We start from the raw sequence: 16096 nt of genomic DNA, 5'->3' as shown, positions 1-16096 counted from the left end.
GGGGTCTGTCAGAACAGTTGTAAATGCCGTTTTCTTTCCTGTTGTGGGTTCCTCTGTGGATGTTGTTTTAACATCTGTTGTTGTCGGTGGAACGGTGATGGTTGTAAGGGAGATGGTTTCTGCTGGAGAAGGAGAAGTTCTCTTACCGAATGCAGTTGTTGATTCAGCTGTTCTAGAGATGGTGACACTTTCTGTTGTTGGTTGTGCTGATGTGGTTGTTGTTGACTGGAATGTTTCTACTGATGTAAAAGCTGTTGCCAGACTTCCATTTGTACTTAATATTGGTGAAGTTGTTGTAAAGGTAGTATCTGTGTCTGTTGTTGGTGCGATTGTTGTTGGAGAGGCTATGGCCGTTGTTTCCCCATTTCTAGTTTCTGATACTGTCGAAGTAAAAGTATTCCCATTACTTGTTGGCGTTGATGTGATTGTTGTTGGTTGAAAACTTTCTGTTGATGGAAGAACACTTGTTTGAGTTTCAGTATTTATTTCTGATTTTGTATTAAGAGTAGGACCAGTTTCTGTCGTTTTAGTGAATGTTTGAGCATCTTTTGTTTGTGTCGAAAAGGACTGAGATAGTGTTGTTTCACCTGTTGTAAGGGTTGTGACATCACTTTCTGTTGTGGAGACAGCAGTGGTAGTTGTCAGAACAGTTGTAAATGCCATTGTCTTCCCTGTTGTGGGTTCCTCTGTGGATGTTGTTTTAACATCTGTTGTTGTCGGTGGAGCGGTGATGGTTGTAAGGGAGATGGTCTCTGCTGGAGAAGGAGAAGTTCTCTCACCGAATGCAGTTGTTGATTCAGCTGTTTTAGAGATGGTGACACTTTCTGTTGTTGGTTGTGCTGATGTGGTTGTTGTTGGCTGAAAGGTTTCTACTGATGTAGAAGCTGTTGCCAGACTTCCATTTGTACTTAATATTGGTGATGTTGTTGTAAAGGTCGTATCTGTATCTGTTGTTGGTGTGATTGTTGTTGGTTGAAAACTTTCTGTTGATGGAAGAACACCTGTTTGAGTTTCAGTGTTTATTTCTGATTTTGTATTAAGAGTAGGACCAGTTTCTGTCGTTTTAGTGAATGTTTGAGCATCTTTTGTTTGTGTCGAAAAGGACTGATACAGTGTTGTTTTACCTGTTGCAAAGGTTGTGACATCACTTTCTGTTGTGGAGACAGCAGTGGTAGTTGCCAGAACAGTTGTAAATGACATTGTCTTCCCTGTTGTGGGTTCCTCTGTGGATGTTGTTTTAACATCTGTTGTTGTCGGTGGAGCGGTGATGGTTGTAAGGGAGATGGTCTCTGCTGGAGAAGGAGAAGTTCCTCTTCCTCTGAGTATGGTTGTTGATTCAACTGTTCTAGAGATGGTGACACTTTCTGTTGTTGGTTGTGCTGATGTGGTTGTTGTTGGCTGAAATGTTTCTACTGATGTAAAAGCTGTTGTTAGACTTCCATTTGTACTTAATATTGGTGATGTTGTTGTAAAGGTAGTATCTGTATCTGTTGTTGGTGCGATTGTTGTTGGAGAGCCTATGGCCGTTGTTTCCCCATTTCTAGTTTCAGATACTGTCGAAGTAAAAGTATTCCCATTACTTGTTGGCGTTGATGTGATTGTTGTTGGTTGAAAACTTTCTGTTGATGGAAGAACACCTGTTTGAGTTTCAGTATTTATTTCTGATTTTGTATTAAGAGTAGGACCAGTTTCTGTCGTTTTAGTGAATGTTTGAGCATCTTTTGTTTGTGTCGAAAAGGACTGAGATAGTGTTGTTTCACCTGTTGTAAGGGTTGTGACATCACTTTCTGTTGTGAAGACAGCAGTGGTGGTTGTCAGAACAGTTGTAAATGACATTGTCTTCCCTGTTGTAGGTTCCTCTGTGGATGTTGTTTTAACATCTGTTGTTGTCGGTGGAGCGGTGATGGTTGTAAGGGAGATGGTCTCTGCTGGAGAAGGAGAAGTTCTCTCACCGAATGCAGTTGTTGATTCAGCTGTTTTAGAGATGGTGACACTTTCTGTGGTTGGTTGTGCTGATGTGGTTGTTGTTGGCTGAAAGGTTTCTACTGATGTAGAAGCTGTTGCCAGACTTCCATTTGTATTTAATATTGGTGATGTTGTTGTAAAGGTCGTATCTGTATCTGTTGTTGGTGCGATTGTTGTTGGAGAGGCTATGGCCGTTGTTTCCACATGTCCTGTTTCTGATACTGCTGAAGTAAAAGTATTTCCGTTACTTGTTGGCGTTGATGTAATTGTTGTTGGCTGAAAACTTTCTGTTGATGGAAGAACACCTGTTTGAGTTTCAGTGTTTATTTCTGATTTTGTATTAAGAGTAGGACCAGTTTCTGTTGTTTTAGTAAATGTTTGAGCATCTTTTGTTTGTGTCGAAAAGGACTGAGATAGTGTTGTTTCACCTGTTGTAAGGGTTGTGACATCACTTTCTGTTGTGGAGACAGCAGTGGTAGTTGTCAGAACAGTTGTAAATGCCATTGTTTTCCCTGTTGTGGGTTCCTCTGTGGATGTTGTTTTAACATCTGTTGTTGTCGGTGGAGCGATGATGGTTGTAAGGGAGATGGTCTCTGCTGGAGAAGGAGAAGTTCCTCTTCCACTGAGTATGGTTGTTGATTCAGCTGTTCTAGAGATGGTGACACTTTCTGTTGTTGGTTGTGCTGATGTGGTAGTTGTTGGCTGGAATGTTTCTACTGATGTAAAAGCTGTTGCTATGCTTCCATTTGTACTTAATATTGGTGATGTTGTTGTAAAGGTAGTATCTGTATCTGTTGTTGGTGCGATTGTTGTTGGAGAGCCTATGGCCGTTGTTTCCACATTTCCAGTTTCTGATACTGCTGAAGTAAAAGTATTCCCGTTACTTGTTGCCGTTGATGTGCTAGTTGTTGGTTGAAAACTTTCTGTTGATGGAAGAACACCTGTTTGAGTTTCAGTGTTTATTTCTGATTTTGTATTAAGAGTAGGACCAGTTTCTGTTGTTTTAGTAAATGTTTGAGCATCTTTTGTTTGTGTCGAAAAGGACTGAGATAGTGTTGTTTCACCTGTTGTAAGGGTTGTGACATCACTTTCTGTTGTGGAGACAGCAGTGGTAGTTGTCAGAACAGTTGTAAATGCCATTGTCTTCCCTGTTGTGGGTTCCTCTGTGGATGTTGTTTTAACATCTGTTGTTGTCGGTGGAGCGGTGATGGTTGTAAGGGAGATGGTCTCTGCTGGAGAAGGAGAAGTTCTCTCATGGAATGCAGTTGTTGATTCAGCTGTTCTAAAGATGGTGACACTTTCTGTGGTTGGTTGTGCTGATGTGGTTGATGTTGGCTGAAATGTTTCTACTGATGTAAAAGCTGTTGCTAGACTTCCCTTTGTATTTAATATTGGTGATGTTGTTGTAAAGGTAGTATCTGTATCTGTTGTTGGTGCAATTGTTGTTGGAGAGCCTATGGCCGTTGTTTCCACATTTCCAGTTTCTGATACTGCCGAAGTAAAAGCAGTCCCGTTACTTGTTGCCGTTGATGTGCTAGTTGTTGGTTGAAAACTTTCTGCTGATGGAAGAACACCTGTTTGAGTTTCAGTGTTTATTTCTGATTTTGTATTAAGAGTAGAACCAGTTTCTGTCGTTTTAGTAAATGTTTGAGCATCTTTTGTTTGTGTCGAAAAGGACTGAGATAGTGTTGTTTCACCTGTTGTAAGGGTTGTGACATCACTTTCTGTTGTGAAGACAGCAGTGGTAGTTGTCAGAACAGTTGTAAATGCCATTGTCTTCCCTGTTGTGGGTTCCTCTGTGGATGTTGTTTTAACATCTGTTGTTGTTGGTGGAGCGGTGATGGTTGTAAGGGAGATGGTCTCTGCTGGAGAAGGAGAAGTTCTCTCACGGAATGCAGTTGTTGATTCAGCTGTTCTAGAGATGGTGACACTTTCTGTTGTTGGTTGTGCTGATGTGGTTGATGTTGGCTGGAATGTTTCTACTGATGTAAAAGCTGTTGCTAGACTTCCATTTGTACTTAATATTGGTGATGTTGTTGTAAAGGTAGTATCTGTATCTGTTTTTGGTGCGATTGTTGTTGGAGAGGCTATGGCCGTTGTTTTCCCATTTCCAGTTTCTGATACTGCTGAAGTAAAAGTATTCCCGTTACTTGTTGCCATCGATGTGCTAGTTGTTGGTTGAAAACTTTCTGTTGATGGAAGAACACCTGTTTGAGTTTCAGTGTTTATTTCTGATTTTGTATTAAGAGTAGGACCAGTTTCTGTTGTTTTAGTAAATGTTTGAGCATCTTTTGTTTGTGTCGAAAAGGACCGAGATAGTGTTGTTTCACCTGTTGTAAGGGTTGTGGCATCACTTTCTGTTGTGGAGACAGCAGTGGTAGTTGTCAGAACAGTTGTAAATGTCATTGTCTTCCCTGTTGTGGGTTCCTCTGTGGATGTTGTTTTAACATCTGTTGTTGTCGGTGGAGCGGTGATGGTTGTAAGGGAGATGGTCTGTGCTGGAGAAGGAGAAGTTCTCTCACCGAATGCAGTTGTTGATTCAGCTGTTCTAGAGATGGTGACACTTTCTGTTGTTGGTTGTGCTGATGTGGTTGCTGTTGGCTGAAAGGTTTCTATTGATATAGAAGCTTTTGCTAGACCATTTGTGGTTACTATTGGTGAGGTTGTTTTAATGGTTGTAGTAGTATCTGTTGTTTGTACAAATGTTGTTATTTTTGTCGTTGATGGAGATGTGGTACTCATAGGGGAAAGTGGTATTGACGTTGGTGAGTCTCTTGTTGTTGAAGTTGTTTTAGCTGTTGTAAAAATGTCTGTTGTTTGCAGCTCTGTTGGAATTGTTGGATGAAAAGTGGCTGTTGATGTTATGAAATCTGTATCTGTTTTCATTATCGGGGGGGATGTTGTGGTAGTGCCTTGATTAGGGATTATTGTTGTGAGTGAGACTGTAGCTGGGGTTTCCTTTGTTGGTGATGATGATGTGGTAACACGGCTTGTTTTAGGTAAAGTTGTTTTCATGTCATCTGTGGTAAGGGTTATGACATCACTTTCTGTTGTGAAGACAGCAGTGGTAGTTGTCAGGACAGTTGTGGTTCTCTCTGTTGTGCTTAGATCTGTGGATGTTCTTTTGCCATCCACTGTCGTTAGTGGAACGGTGATGGTTGTAAGGGAGAGGGTTTCTGCTGTTGTCGGAGATGTTCTAGAGATAGTGATACTTTCTGTTGTTGGTTGTGCTGATGGGCTTGTTGTTTGCTGAAATTTACCTGCTGATGTAAAGGCTGTATCTAGACTTCCATTTGTACTCAATATTGGTGATGATGTAATAGTAGTACTAGTATCTGTTGTTGGTGCAAATGTTGTAGAGACTGTGGTTGTTGGAGAAAACTTTGGTGAGGAAATAGTGGTTGTGCTTGTTTGGAGTGATGTTATTGCTGTTGTTTCTGTGATTTTATTTGGTCTTTCTGTGGTTGTAGTCATAGAATATTTTGTTGATGGTGAGGTTATAATGGTTGTAGGAGAAACTGTTATTACTGTTGTAGAGCCAGGGATTGTTGTTGTTTTATTAACTGTTGTAAAAGCATTTGTTCTGGTTGTTGTCACATGATCTGTTGTTGGTGAGGTTGTGATAGTGTTCCGATTAGTCGTTGGCAGAGCTGTACTAATTCCTGGGACAAAGTCAGTTTCTTGAAATGTGGTAGTTGATATTACCGGTACTGTTGCGGGTGTTCTCCGTGTTGTTATTGTTGTCGTCGTTTTAGCTACTGTAGGTGTTGTCTTAGCATCTATAGTTGTTGATGGAGATGGGGTAGTTGTGGGGGAAACTGGTATTGATGTTGTTAAGTCTCTTGTTGAAGTTGTTCTAAAAGTTGTGACATGATCTGTTGTTTGCGGCACAGATGAAAATTGTGTTGGATGAAAAGTGGCTGTTGATGTTGTAAAAGCATCTGTTTTCTTTGATGGGGGTGATGTTGTGGTAGTGCCTTGAGTAGGGATTATAGTTGTGAGTGAGACTGTAGTTGGGTTTTCCTTTGTTTCTGATGATGTTGTGGTAACATGAGTTGTTTTTGGTGAAGTTGTTTTAGTGCCATCTGTTGTAAGGGTTGTGACAACACTCTCTGTTGTGAAAACAGCACTGGTAGTTGTCAGTGTAGTTGAAAATGCCGTTGTCTTCCCTTTTTTGGGTTCCTCTGTGGATGTTGTTTTAACATCTGTTGTTGTCGGTGGAGCGGTGATGGTTGTAAGGGAAATGGTTTCTGCTGGAGAAGGAGAAGTTCTTTCACTGAGTATGGTTGTTGATTCAGTGGTTCTAGAGATAGTGACATTTTCTGTTGTTGGTTGTGCTGATGGGCTTGTTGTTGGCTGAAATGTACCTGCTGATGTAAAAGCTGTATCCAGACTTCCATTTGTACTCAATATTGGTGATGATGTAATAGTAGTACCAGTGTCTGTTGTTTGTGCAAATGTTGTAGAGACTGTGGTTGTTGGAGAAAGTGTTGTCCCTGTTGATGCAGCTGTTGTAGTGGTGATAACAAATCCTGGTGAGGAAATTGTTGTAGTGCTTGTTTGGAGTGATGTTATTGCTGTTGTTTCTGTAATGGTATTTGGTCTTTCTGTGATTGTAGTCTTAGTATATTTCGTTGATGGTGAGGCTGTAGTGGTTGTATGAACAAGTGTTATAAATGTTGTAGAACCAGGGATTGTTGTTGTTTTAATGTTTGTTGTAAATGCATTTGTTCCGGTTGTTGTTGTGATAGTGTTCCGATTAGGTGTTGGTGCAGAAAAAGCATGTGTTGTTGCTTGACCACGTGTAGTCGTTGGCAGAGCTGTACTAATTTCTGGGACAAAGTCAGTTGCTTGAAATGTGGTAGTTGATATTGCCGGTACTGTTGCGAGTGTTGTCCGTGTTGTTATTGTTGTCGTTGTTTTAGCTACTGTAGGTGTTGTTTTAACATCTATAGTTGTTGATGGAGATGTGGTAGTTGTAAGGGAAACTGGTATTGATGTTGGTAAGTCTCTTGTTTTTGAAGTTGTTCTAAAAGTTGTGACATGATCTGTTGTTTGCGGCACAGATGAAAATTTTGTTGGGTGAAAAGTGGCTGTTGATGTTGTGAAAGCATCTGTTTTCTTTGATGGGGGTGATGTTGTGGTAGTGCCTTGAGTAGGGATTATTGTTGCAGGTGAGACAGTAGTTGTGCTTTCCCTTGTTGATGTTGTGGCAACACTAGCTGTTTTAGGTGGAGTTGTTTTTAACACTGTTACATTGTTTGTTGTAGTAGGTATAGGTGTAGTTGATGTTTGTAGAAATGTAGTAGTTGTTGCTTTACCAGTTGTTAAGGTTGTGGCTGTACTTTTTCCTGGTGAAATTGTAGTACTGGTAGAGACACTTTCTGTTGTTGGTGCAAAATCTGTTATTTGGGTGGTTGGTGCTGTCTCACAGATTGTTGTTTGTGCAGCTGTGGAAGTTGACATTGCAGATTCATCGCAGCATTCACAGCAGCATCCGCATATTTCGCTGATATTGGTAGCAACTGAGACTGAGGGCATTGATGCCTCTTTCATGGATGTTGTTCTGGTTGTTGATGTTGCATCTGAAATATGTACACATGTATTAGTTTGATAAGATCTGCATTGAAAAATAAATTTATACTGTTCTAAATTGAAAACTTACATGTAAGTACCAGCAAGAATAATAATATTTGTCGGGCTCCCATGGCAGTTTGATATTTAACCTGTAATATCAGAACACACAACAACTTTAAGTACCTGAAATATTGGTAGTGGTGCTTGTGGATCTTTACATAACTCTTAAGAAATAATGATCTTATTTTCAGGTACTGTTTACTGTTTAATTTGATTACTTGTTTCCAAACACAAAGCATTACACCACCATTGTTTTATCATTTTTGAATCATTTTTCTTCCGTTAAATCCTTTTTTATTTCATCATATCCATTAGTTGTCTCCCTATTACCGTTTCCACTACATTACACTTATCTTTCCTTGTCAATGGTGTCAAGGTTCTATCATAATTCAAGCAAAAAATCTGAAATATTAAAAAAAAACATTTTTTTTTTATTATTAGAATTTTCTTCTACCTTTTAGAGAAGTGCCATATGATCATAACTCAAAGCACACTTGAGAACACACACAAGCTAGTCTGTGAAGTTAGTTATATGAATATCTAGTATAAAGTAATCTGCAGCAACTGTCTTATGTACTGCTACTAATTATCAAATGTCATTTGACTTCAACAAAAAAAAAAAAATATTCCTTGTCAAGAGTGGAGGAAAAAAACCCTTTCTGCCACATTTTACCTTTTCAAAATGTCTTGAAAAGTCAATAAAGGTTTGTTTTTGATAGACATTTTTTAGGTTAAATGATTAATAATTACATAAAAAAATAGTATAAAAGAAGAGTTCGGCAAAATTTTAAAAAACAAAGAAAGAGTTGTAGTTTTGAACAAAGAACATCCAAAATGCTAATAAAAACAATCCTTTGGTTGGCCAAAGCTAAACTCAACATTAGCTAATTTTAAGAATTGCAGTCTCATAAAACCCTAAATATTTGATACAATTATTTTTTTTTACATTGCTGAAAAGTTCTAAACCATATCAATAACTTTTTTTATTTATATTTTCTTTTTGGCGCTATTGCCTTATTCTATTCAAGCAGCACGCCTTTTTTAAGCCGCCCTCTGTCGTAACAATGAAATGTTATAACAAGGAGAAAATTTTTTGATAGCTTACTTTTACAAGACAATCTGATAAATTACCCTGTACAGTTTCACATTCCTCCAAACATGTAAAAGTTATAGTTGCAGTTAAGTGACTGTTACACACGAGGGCGCTGTTCTATCATATAAGAATGTCTGGGTTCAAGATTACATTTTTTAAGGGAAGTTTCATTTGCACTATGCACTGTCAAAAAAGTGGCATATAAATTAAATAAAAAAGTTTAATGTCAAACAGTTTTGCTAATGTTGAACCAAAAAATTTAATATATATATATATATATATATATATATATATATATATATATTTCTCCTCACACTGAATATTTTTTGTTTCCTTATTGGAATTAAAGGAAATAGGAAGTAAAGATGATTTTTACAGTATTTCTTTTTCCAGGAAAATTGATTCAGTTACAAAATGTTCAATTTTTTTCTAAATGTAGTCTTTTAATTAATGCATTTTTTCAAAAGCATAATATTTAAATTCAACAATTTTTTCTTAGCTGTAATTTTTTCTATATTTTTTTTTATATGATGACTATTTTGTTTGGTTGCTGAGAAACTCTTAGCAGTCACTGATTTTACTTCAAGGATGTAGTTTAGGTTTTAAAAGTGAATTTTTGAGATCTTGTTTCATGTGTCTGATTTGATTTATGAAAGAAAACTGTTTAAAAGAGACAAAAAGATTTTTTTACACGGCTTATACCACAAAACATGAGGGAATGTAGAAGAACCGGTAGTGGCAACTGAAACGCCTCATTTGCATCTTACAATTGTTATAAATCACAGTTTTTATCTTGTTAATTTTTAGCATTAATTCACTTTATTTTCTTAAGTATTACCTAATGGAACATATATTTCCTTCTAGAAATTAATGACGTTTTGATAAATTTTACATTTATATTGTTTTTTTTTTCAAATAAGATACTTTGAGTTTCAGCATTTAAAATACAAAGTCAAGATTTGGAAAATTGGTTAGAAATCAAACATGAATAAAAAAAAAGCGATTAAAGTTGAATTTGCAATACAACACGTGAAAACCTCTCAGATAATGGTCAAATAAGGGCAGTACAAAAAATATGTATAAATAAAATCCTTACTGAACTTAAAGGAAGTTTTGAATTAGAAAACGGTAGAAAATAGGTCTAGTGGAAAAGTCTGACAAAATCTGATCATTTAAACAATGTTTAATTGTTACCATTGTAAATTAGTTAGTTTTGGCTAGTAAATATAACAGTATTAGATATATTTTTTCCGAATTCTTTGAGTAGTTTCAGTGGTCCAGTCACCATGGTATGAGATCAAGGGGAGCCACGGCACCTTCTGAAATCTGTAAAAACTAGAAAATTGTAATAATTTCATGGATTACCATTATTTTTTAAACGGGTAGTACTTGCAAAGTGGCAAACATAGCCTAAAACAAATGCCACAAATGTTTGACAATGTGATAAAACATTGATTTTCCAATTGTGTTCAGCAATTTTATTTTTAATTCTTGGGAAAGTAACTTGGAGTTTGCATGTTCTCCCCGTGCATGCGTGGGTTTTCACCGTGGACTCCGGCTTCCTCCCACCGTCCAAAAACATGCTTCATAGGTTAGTTGGTGACTCTAAATTGCCCCTAGGTGTGAATGTGAGAGTGGATGTGTGTGTGATTGAGGCCCTGCGACAGACTGGCGACCTGTCCAGGGTGTACCCCGCCTTCGCCCATCAGTAGCCGGGATAGGCTCCGGCACCCCCGCAACCCCGAGAGGGATGAAGCGGCCAAGAAGATGGATGGATGGAAAGTAACTTTGGTTTCATTTATTTTGGCATTTTGCAAACATGAATTGATTTTTGAGTCATCTATTCATTAATTGCCTATCCCTGTCCAGATTACACTCACGGCCGCTGCAGATTCTAGTTGTGTTCAGTTGAAGACTCGCCAAGTTGCCAGTTTATTAAGGGCTAAAAATTAGGGAACACACTTCATAAAAACAAGGCTTCTAGAATGCAGAAGAAAATGTACATCCTTTCTATGTTGTTTTCAGTTATTTTGAAAAAGGGACTGCACATTCTGGGTCCTTGTTCTCTCAAGCAATAATACTTAATCTTGCCCACAGACAGGTCTAGGAGCATTTGTCAACTCTCTGGCTGTCATTAGTCTTCATTAACAGTCTGTATGCACTAAATGTGAACCTGTTTTACCAACAACGCTAGTGTTGCATAAGCCTTCACCAGTAACGTGAATAAACAAACACATTTAACTTTTAACAATACCGCACAAATAAACTCCTTTTTGAAGTCTGTAAACCATTAGAAATTGTATCACTTACACAAGATTAAGTCAAATGTGAATGAAAAAGGTTTACAATTTTGAGAAAAGGTATTATTTATGATTTCAATGTTTTTATACCCTGCCTGAGCTTTTTAAATCTAACATAGTATTTATGCAAAACTATTTCTTTTTTATGATTTTGTAAACACAGGTCTTGTATTTGCAATTGTATTATTATTGTGTTATTGTAGTATTTCAAAGATTAAAAAATAAACAGTTAAAATATTTATAATGCATTACAAACTGGCTTCTTAATATATATTGTTATCCACAAGCATTTCAAAATATTGCAATATGTTATTAATGATAATTATTGTAAAATACATTAATACCAAATTAAAATACATACTCACTTGAAGACAATAGGTTCCAAACCTGACTCAGCTGATGAACAGTAAAGTCCCCAGGATCCTTAAAACTGCCGTCATTGACAGTTATATGATTGCCCATCAAATACGACTCCCTGTAGCTGTTGGGTTTTATATCTGCTGCAGATTACCAGACTGTGACGTAGATAGTGAAGATAGTGCAAAGCTACAGAGAAGTAAAAAAAAACAAACTGGAAAAGTGAGATAGCCCCTACTTCAAGTTCTATGAAAAGATGTTATCTTAATTAACGTTGTTATTCATTCCATTCAACAACTGGTTGAGGGATTATCTTTTCGTTCCAACAGAGAAGGTGACACTTCAGATAACCATCATAAAATGTAGGTATGCAACTTCCTGGTGGAAAGCTCATTACCGTGCATATGCACAATTGAAAAGGAACTCTTGAGCTATGGGAAAGGTTGATACGTTTGAAGTAAACTTTGATTTTACCATAGTGTTACAATGTTGCTCTTGTTTTGATTTTCTATTAAAAGAAGCTCTTAGGTGTGAGTTTACGGGCATGTCAGATGCCTGCAGATGCCTATTCTTGCATTGATGTGGGATATAGCTCGTTTTGCTATCTTCGTAAGTGCTCATTTGAGAAACTTCAGATTTGGCATTTGCTGGGTGTCATTGAATCCAGGAAACATGATCTCGGGGACAGCCAATACAAACGAATCTAAAAATGTCTGTTGGAACAAGTTTGTTTTGTCATGGTCATCAGTATAATTAGACTGATTTGCATCGAATTATTACATATCAAAAAATTAAAGTGATCTTATTGAAATGGGTTATGATTTTAAGTATGGATTAACCGAAAAAAAAAAACTTTGAAGATACAAATAAGTTCTCCACAGTCCACGAAAGTCAATGCGTCATGTTGTGTAAAATTCACCAAATATATCTTATATATCTAATATACTACCTTTTATTCATCACACTTGCTACTAGATAGGATGCGAAGTATTAAATGTTTTCTTCATGAATAAAATAAAAAGTGTAATGGAAACACAAGTAAGTCACAAAACATTAAAAAAGTTGCTTCTGTTCTGCAGTGGCCAATATCTACATTCATCTTCTGAACTCACTCAATCCCTTTTGGGGTCACAGGGTTTCTGGAGCCAACCCAGCCACTGTTGGTACACCCTGAACGGGTCACCAGTCTGTTGTTGGGCCATATAACCATACACACTCACATTCATGCCTAGGAACATTTAGAGGAACCAATTAAACCACGATCCATGGCTTTGGACTGTGGGATGAAGTCAAAGTGCCTGCAGAAAACCTTTGGGTTGGACTTACAGATTTAACACATAAAGGTCCCCGCCCTCTTGCTGTGAGGTGAGAGCACCAACCACTACTCTACCTTGCAGGTCAAGATCTATTAAAACCAATTCAATGAAAGAATAGTGAAAAAGTATAGGCCAAGTCCTACATGCAAAGCAGGTACCTGAAGACTTTTATAACAAGGGTAGTGTAAGTAGTCAGCACTCTGTCTCACCCTCTGACCACTAGTGGGAGCGATCTCCAGAGTACTGACTGCACTTCATCTCCCAGCAGCCTCAGCCCAAAGTTCCTGGATGCTGTTCAGCTGTCTCCAGTCTGACAATCACCCACCTGCTTCTTAAGTATCACAAGGAGCCACACTATGTGCAAAGTATTGTTTTGTGCCACCCAGCCCGCATTACTGAGCATTTCTACCTGGACTGGATCTCGTTTCCTACCCTACTTTATCTCTGCTTGCCTGCCCCGAATCTCGCCTGGACTCCGACTACTCTACTCTCCTCTTGGATGATCCCATGCTTGTGATTGGTCTCTGCCTGTCTGGCCCCCATTTACCTTTACCTTTTTTTTAGTTGTGCTTGGTTCCTGTCTGAAATAATAAACCTGCTGCACGCGGAACCAACTATCCGCCCATTTGTGACCAGTAAGGGATGAGATCCAGCAGCCCCCATGCCTGTTCTTTATGAGCTATTGCCCTCCCTGTTTTGCAGCTAACCCTGCTTTAGTAATTACCAGGATCAGGTATGGGGCTCACTCAATCCAGCTAATCAGTAATTTGCAGGGTTAGATGCAAAACAAGCAGGGCAATAGTAGGAAGAGGGTCAGACATTCCCTCTGATAAAGATGTGTGAGATCACTAATTGGTTTGGACTGGGCTGACTTGTAGCCAGTTGTGTGGTTGACACCAATTTAATTCAATTTTATTTTATTTATATAGCCCAATATCACAACACAGTTGTCTCATAGAACTTCACCCTGGTAATTGTACAAAAAACAGAAAGCCGGTCATAAAATATAAAAAGTAGCTGGTTGCTAAACTAAACAGACTAAGCTAAACAGGGATCCCTGCCCTTATGCTCTTCTTCTCAGTAAGGGAAAAACAAACAAACAAAAAAGTTGATTCTGGGGGGAAAATGAAACACCTAAGGGATGTCCACATGAAGGAGGGATCCTCTCAGGACGGAGAGGCGATGGACCAGGTCTGTTGAAAAAGAGTGATCTTATCTAACTCTACAACTACATGTTTGAGAATTGTAGCAGAAAAGAATTTGCCCGTACCATTTCCAAAATAATCAAATAAGGTAGACTAAAAAGCTTGAGAGTGGTTGTAACACGCTCAAGTCTGGCCTTTCTAAAAATTGGGATGTGATTGCTTCACATCAGTCAGAAAGGTCAGGTCTCCATTTAAACAGTTTTAAATTCAACCATTAAATAAAATATTAAGATTATTAAGAGTTAAATCTAGTTATTAGGTCTTCCCTAAGAAGTATTGATTGTGTTCAAGATAAATTGCTGTGACTTAGTCACTTAGAAAGTCCTAGGGTTATACTTTTAAGAAAACAGTTTCTTAAGGGAGATTCCTGTCACTATCCTCTGTCCTTTTAATTATGCATGTCCCGATCCAATCACATGATCAGAAATTGGACCTGATTATGTATTTTTAGACACGATGCTGTGTCCCGATATAGAATTGGATATTTATTTTTTTTATATATTGATAAGCGCTATATGTTTTTTAAGCCTATAAATTCAAATACACGCTATAATAGAAATCTGCACATCATAAACGGTTCACAACATTTTATTGCTGTAAAGCGCCGTGAAATACTGCAGCAGTTTGAGCAGGAGGTGCACCAAAGCAGTTCTGTAAAGTTAGCAAGATCTGTGAAAATTCAGACTTCGGTGATCAATATCTCTTTTAATGAAGGTTTAAAATTACCTGCGAGTGTCTCTATTGGTTTGTCTCAATGTGAACAACAACTTAGAGTAGTATTTCAAAAGAAAACTAGAAGGTTCTGTTTCTTTTCAGTGGAAGTTCTGCTCTCTGTGCCGATTTTGAAAGTCATTGTTAGTTTTAATGATGATAGCAATCACATCTGATCACAAATGTTGTTAGATTCCAAAAGCTACAGTCACCAAACTTTCTCAAATGACTAATTATTACTTTTTAAAGGAAAAATACTTCGATTTTTAAGAATGTTTTAAGAAAACAAGGATCACAGTCAATCAAAAAAGACCAATAGCTCTGAAGGAACTAAATCTAAAGTTTCCAAACCTTCTCACCTGACTAATCATCACCTTTTTTTACTAGGTAATAGTAAACTATTTTATAGGTTAAGATTGCCACATTTTTACTTAATTGTTAGAGCTACTTAACAGAGGTCCATTGTTTAAGTGTTCAACAAGAAAAGAAAAATAAAAAAAAAAAAACTCTGGATCTGTTCTTTACAATTTAAAAAAAATGTTTTACTACAGTATCTCTTCAGGAATCAGCAGAAACCGAAAATCAAAGTGACCCATAAATGGCTAAAAAAAATTCTGATCAGGACATCCCTACTTTTAAGAATCCACTGTCAAAGGTTTTATATATATATAAAGTTGCTAAAGTCTTGAAGACACACCTGTTGCCTGATGAGTAATTTAGATGAGCTCAGCCTTGTGACTTCACCTATTTTTTTTAATTGAAACTCCACAGTTCCGGATTCCAGCTGATGATTATCAGTTTAGTTGCTATCAAAACTGACAAGATTATTATTATTATTATTATTAATTATAATTGACACAGATTAGCACAGTCTTATCAAATCAAGTCAAGTTTATTTATAAAGCGCTTTAACACAGCCAGACTGCTACAAAGTGCTGTACATTAAAACACCAAGAACACTAATAGATAAAATATGAACACAGATTTAAAACAGAGTAAGAACAAAGTAAAAACAAACAAAAAACAGAGCAGAGTCTCATGGAACATTCAAAAGCTTGGCTGTAAAAATGGGTTTTAAGCTTAGTTTTAAAAATGGACAGAGACCACGCACCACGAATGTTAAAAGGTAGAGCGTTTCAAAGCTTTGGTTCAAAGATGGAAAAGGCTCAATCTCCACTACACTTCCTCTTAGCCCTCGGTACCTCCAGGAGAAGCTGATCAGCAGACCTGATTCCACGGGGAGGAGTGTAGGGAGAGAGAAGCTCTGAGAGGTAAGGCGGGGCGAAACCATTCAAGGATTTAAAAACAAATAAACAAATCTTAAACTGAACCCTGAACCAAACAGGCAGCCAGTGGAGGGAAGCCAGGATTGATGTGATGTGTTTTCTCTTTTGTACTCCAACCAACATACGAGGAGCGGCGTTTTGAACCAGCTGCAACCGTGAAAGAGAGGACTGGTTAACCCCGAATGAAAGAGAATTACAATAATCCAGCCGAGATGTAGTAAAAGCG

General features: G+C 37.7%; 2 protein-coding genes across 2 annotated transcripts; both read right to left on the bottom strand.

Annotated features, from left to right (window-relative positions):
* Positions 1-67: 67 nt before the first annotated feature.
* On the bottom strand, positions 68-3047 carry LOC118600131 (mucin-5AC-like). The gene is made up of 2 exons (XM_036216915.1): positions 276-3047; positions 68-141 (listed from the first exon to the last, which is right to left on the bottom strand). Exons 1-2 carry the CDS (start codon positions 2467-2469, stop codon positions 68-70), a joined length of 2268 nt encoding a protein of 755 aa, XP_036072808.1. The 5' UTR covers positions 2470-3047.
* A 1958-nt stretch (positions 3048-5005) lies between these two features.
* Positions 5006-11430, bottom strand: LOC118600130 (mucin-2-like). Its single transcript, XM_036216914.1, has 4 exons — positions 11361-11430; positions 7631-7691; positions 5725-7550; positions 5006-5161 (listed from the first exon to the last, which is right to left on the bottom strand). Exons 2-4 carry the CDS (start codon positions 7671-7673, stop codon positions 5006-5008), a joined length of 2025 nt encoding a protein of 674 aa, XP_036072807.1. The 5' UTR covers positions 7674-7691; positions 11361-11430.
* Positions 11431-16096: the final 4666 nt, after the last annotated feature.

This window comes from Oryzias melastigma, linkage group LG18, assembly GCF_002922805.2.
Source record: "Oryzias melastigma strain HK-1 linkage group LG18, ASM292280v2, whole genome shotgun sequence".
Lineage (NCBI taxonomy): Eukaryota > Metazoa > Chordata > Actinopteri > Beloniformes > Adrianichthyidae > Oryzias > Oryzias melastigma.
Note: the sequence above shows the minus strand (reverse complement) of the source record. Positions and strands in the feature narration are given on the sequence as shown.

Excerpts from the sequence above, each read along its gene's own strand:
- LOC118600131 (XM_036216915.1), bottom strand. The coding sequence starts at position 2,469 with ATGGCATTTACAACTGTTCTGACAACTACCACTGCTGTCTCCACAACA. Across the intron at positions 142-275 it reads AACAACTTCACCAATATTAA|AGAACTTCTCCTTCTCCAGC; the intron begins GTACAAATGGAA and ends GCATTCGGTAAG.
- LOC118600130 (XM_036216914.1), bottom strand. The coding sequence starts at position 7,673 with ATGGGAGCCCGACAAATATTATTATTCTTGCTGGTACTTACAT. Across the intron at positions 7,551-7,630 it reads ATTCTTGCTGGTACTTACAT|ATGCAACATCAACAACCAGA; the intron begins GTAAGTTTTCAA and ends TACATATTTCAG. Across the intron at positions 5,162-5,724 it reads ATGCTAAGACAACACCTACA|AACATCTCCGACAACAGCAG; the intron begins GTAGCTAAAACG and ends CACTATCTCTAG.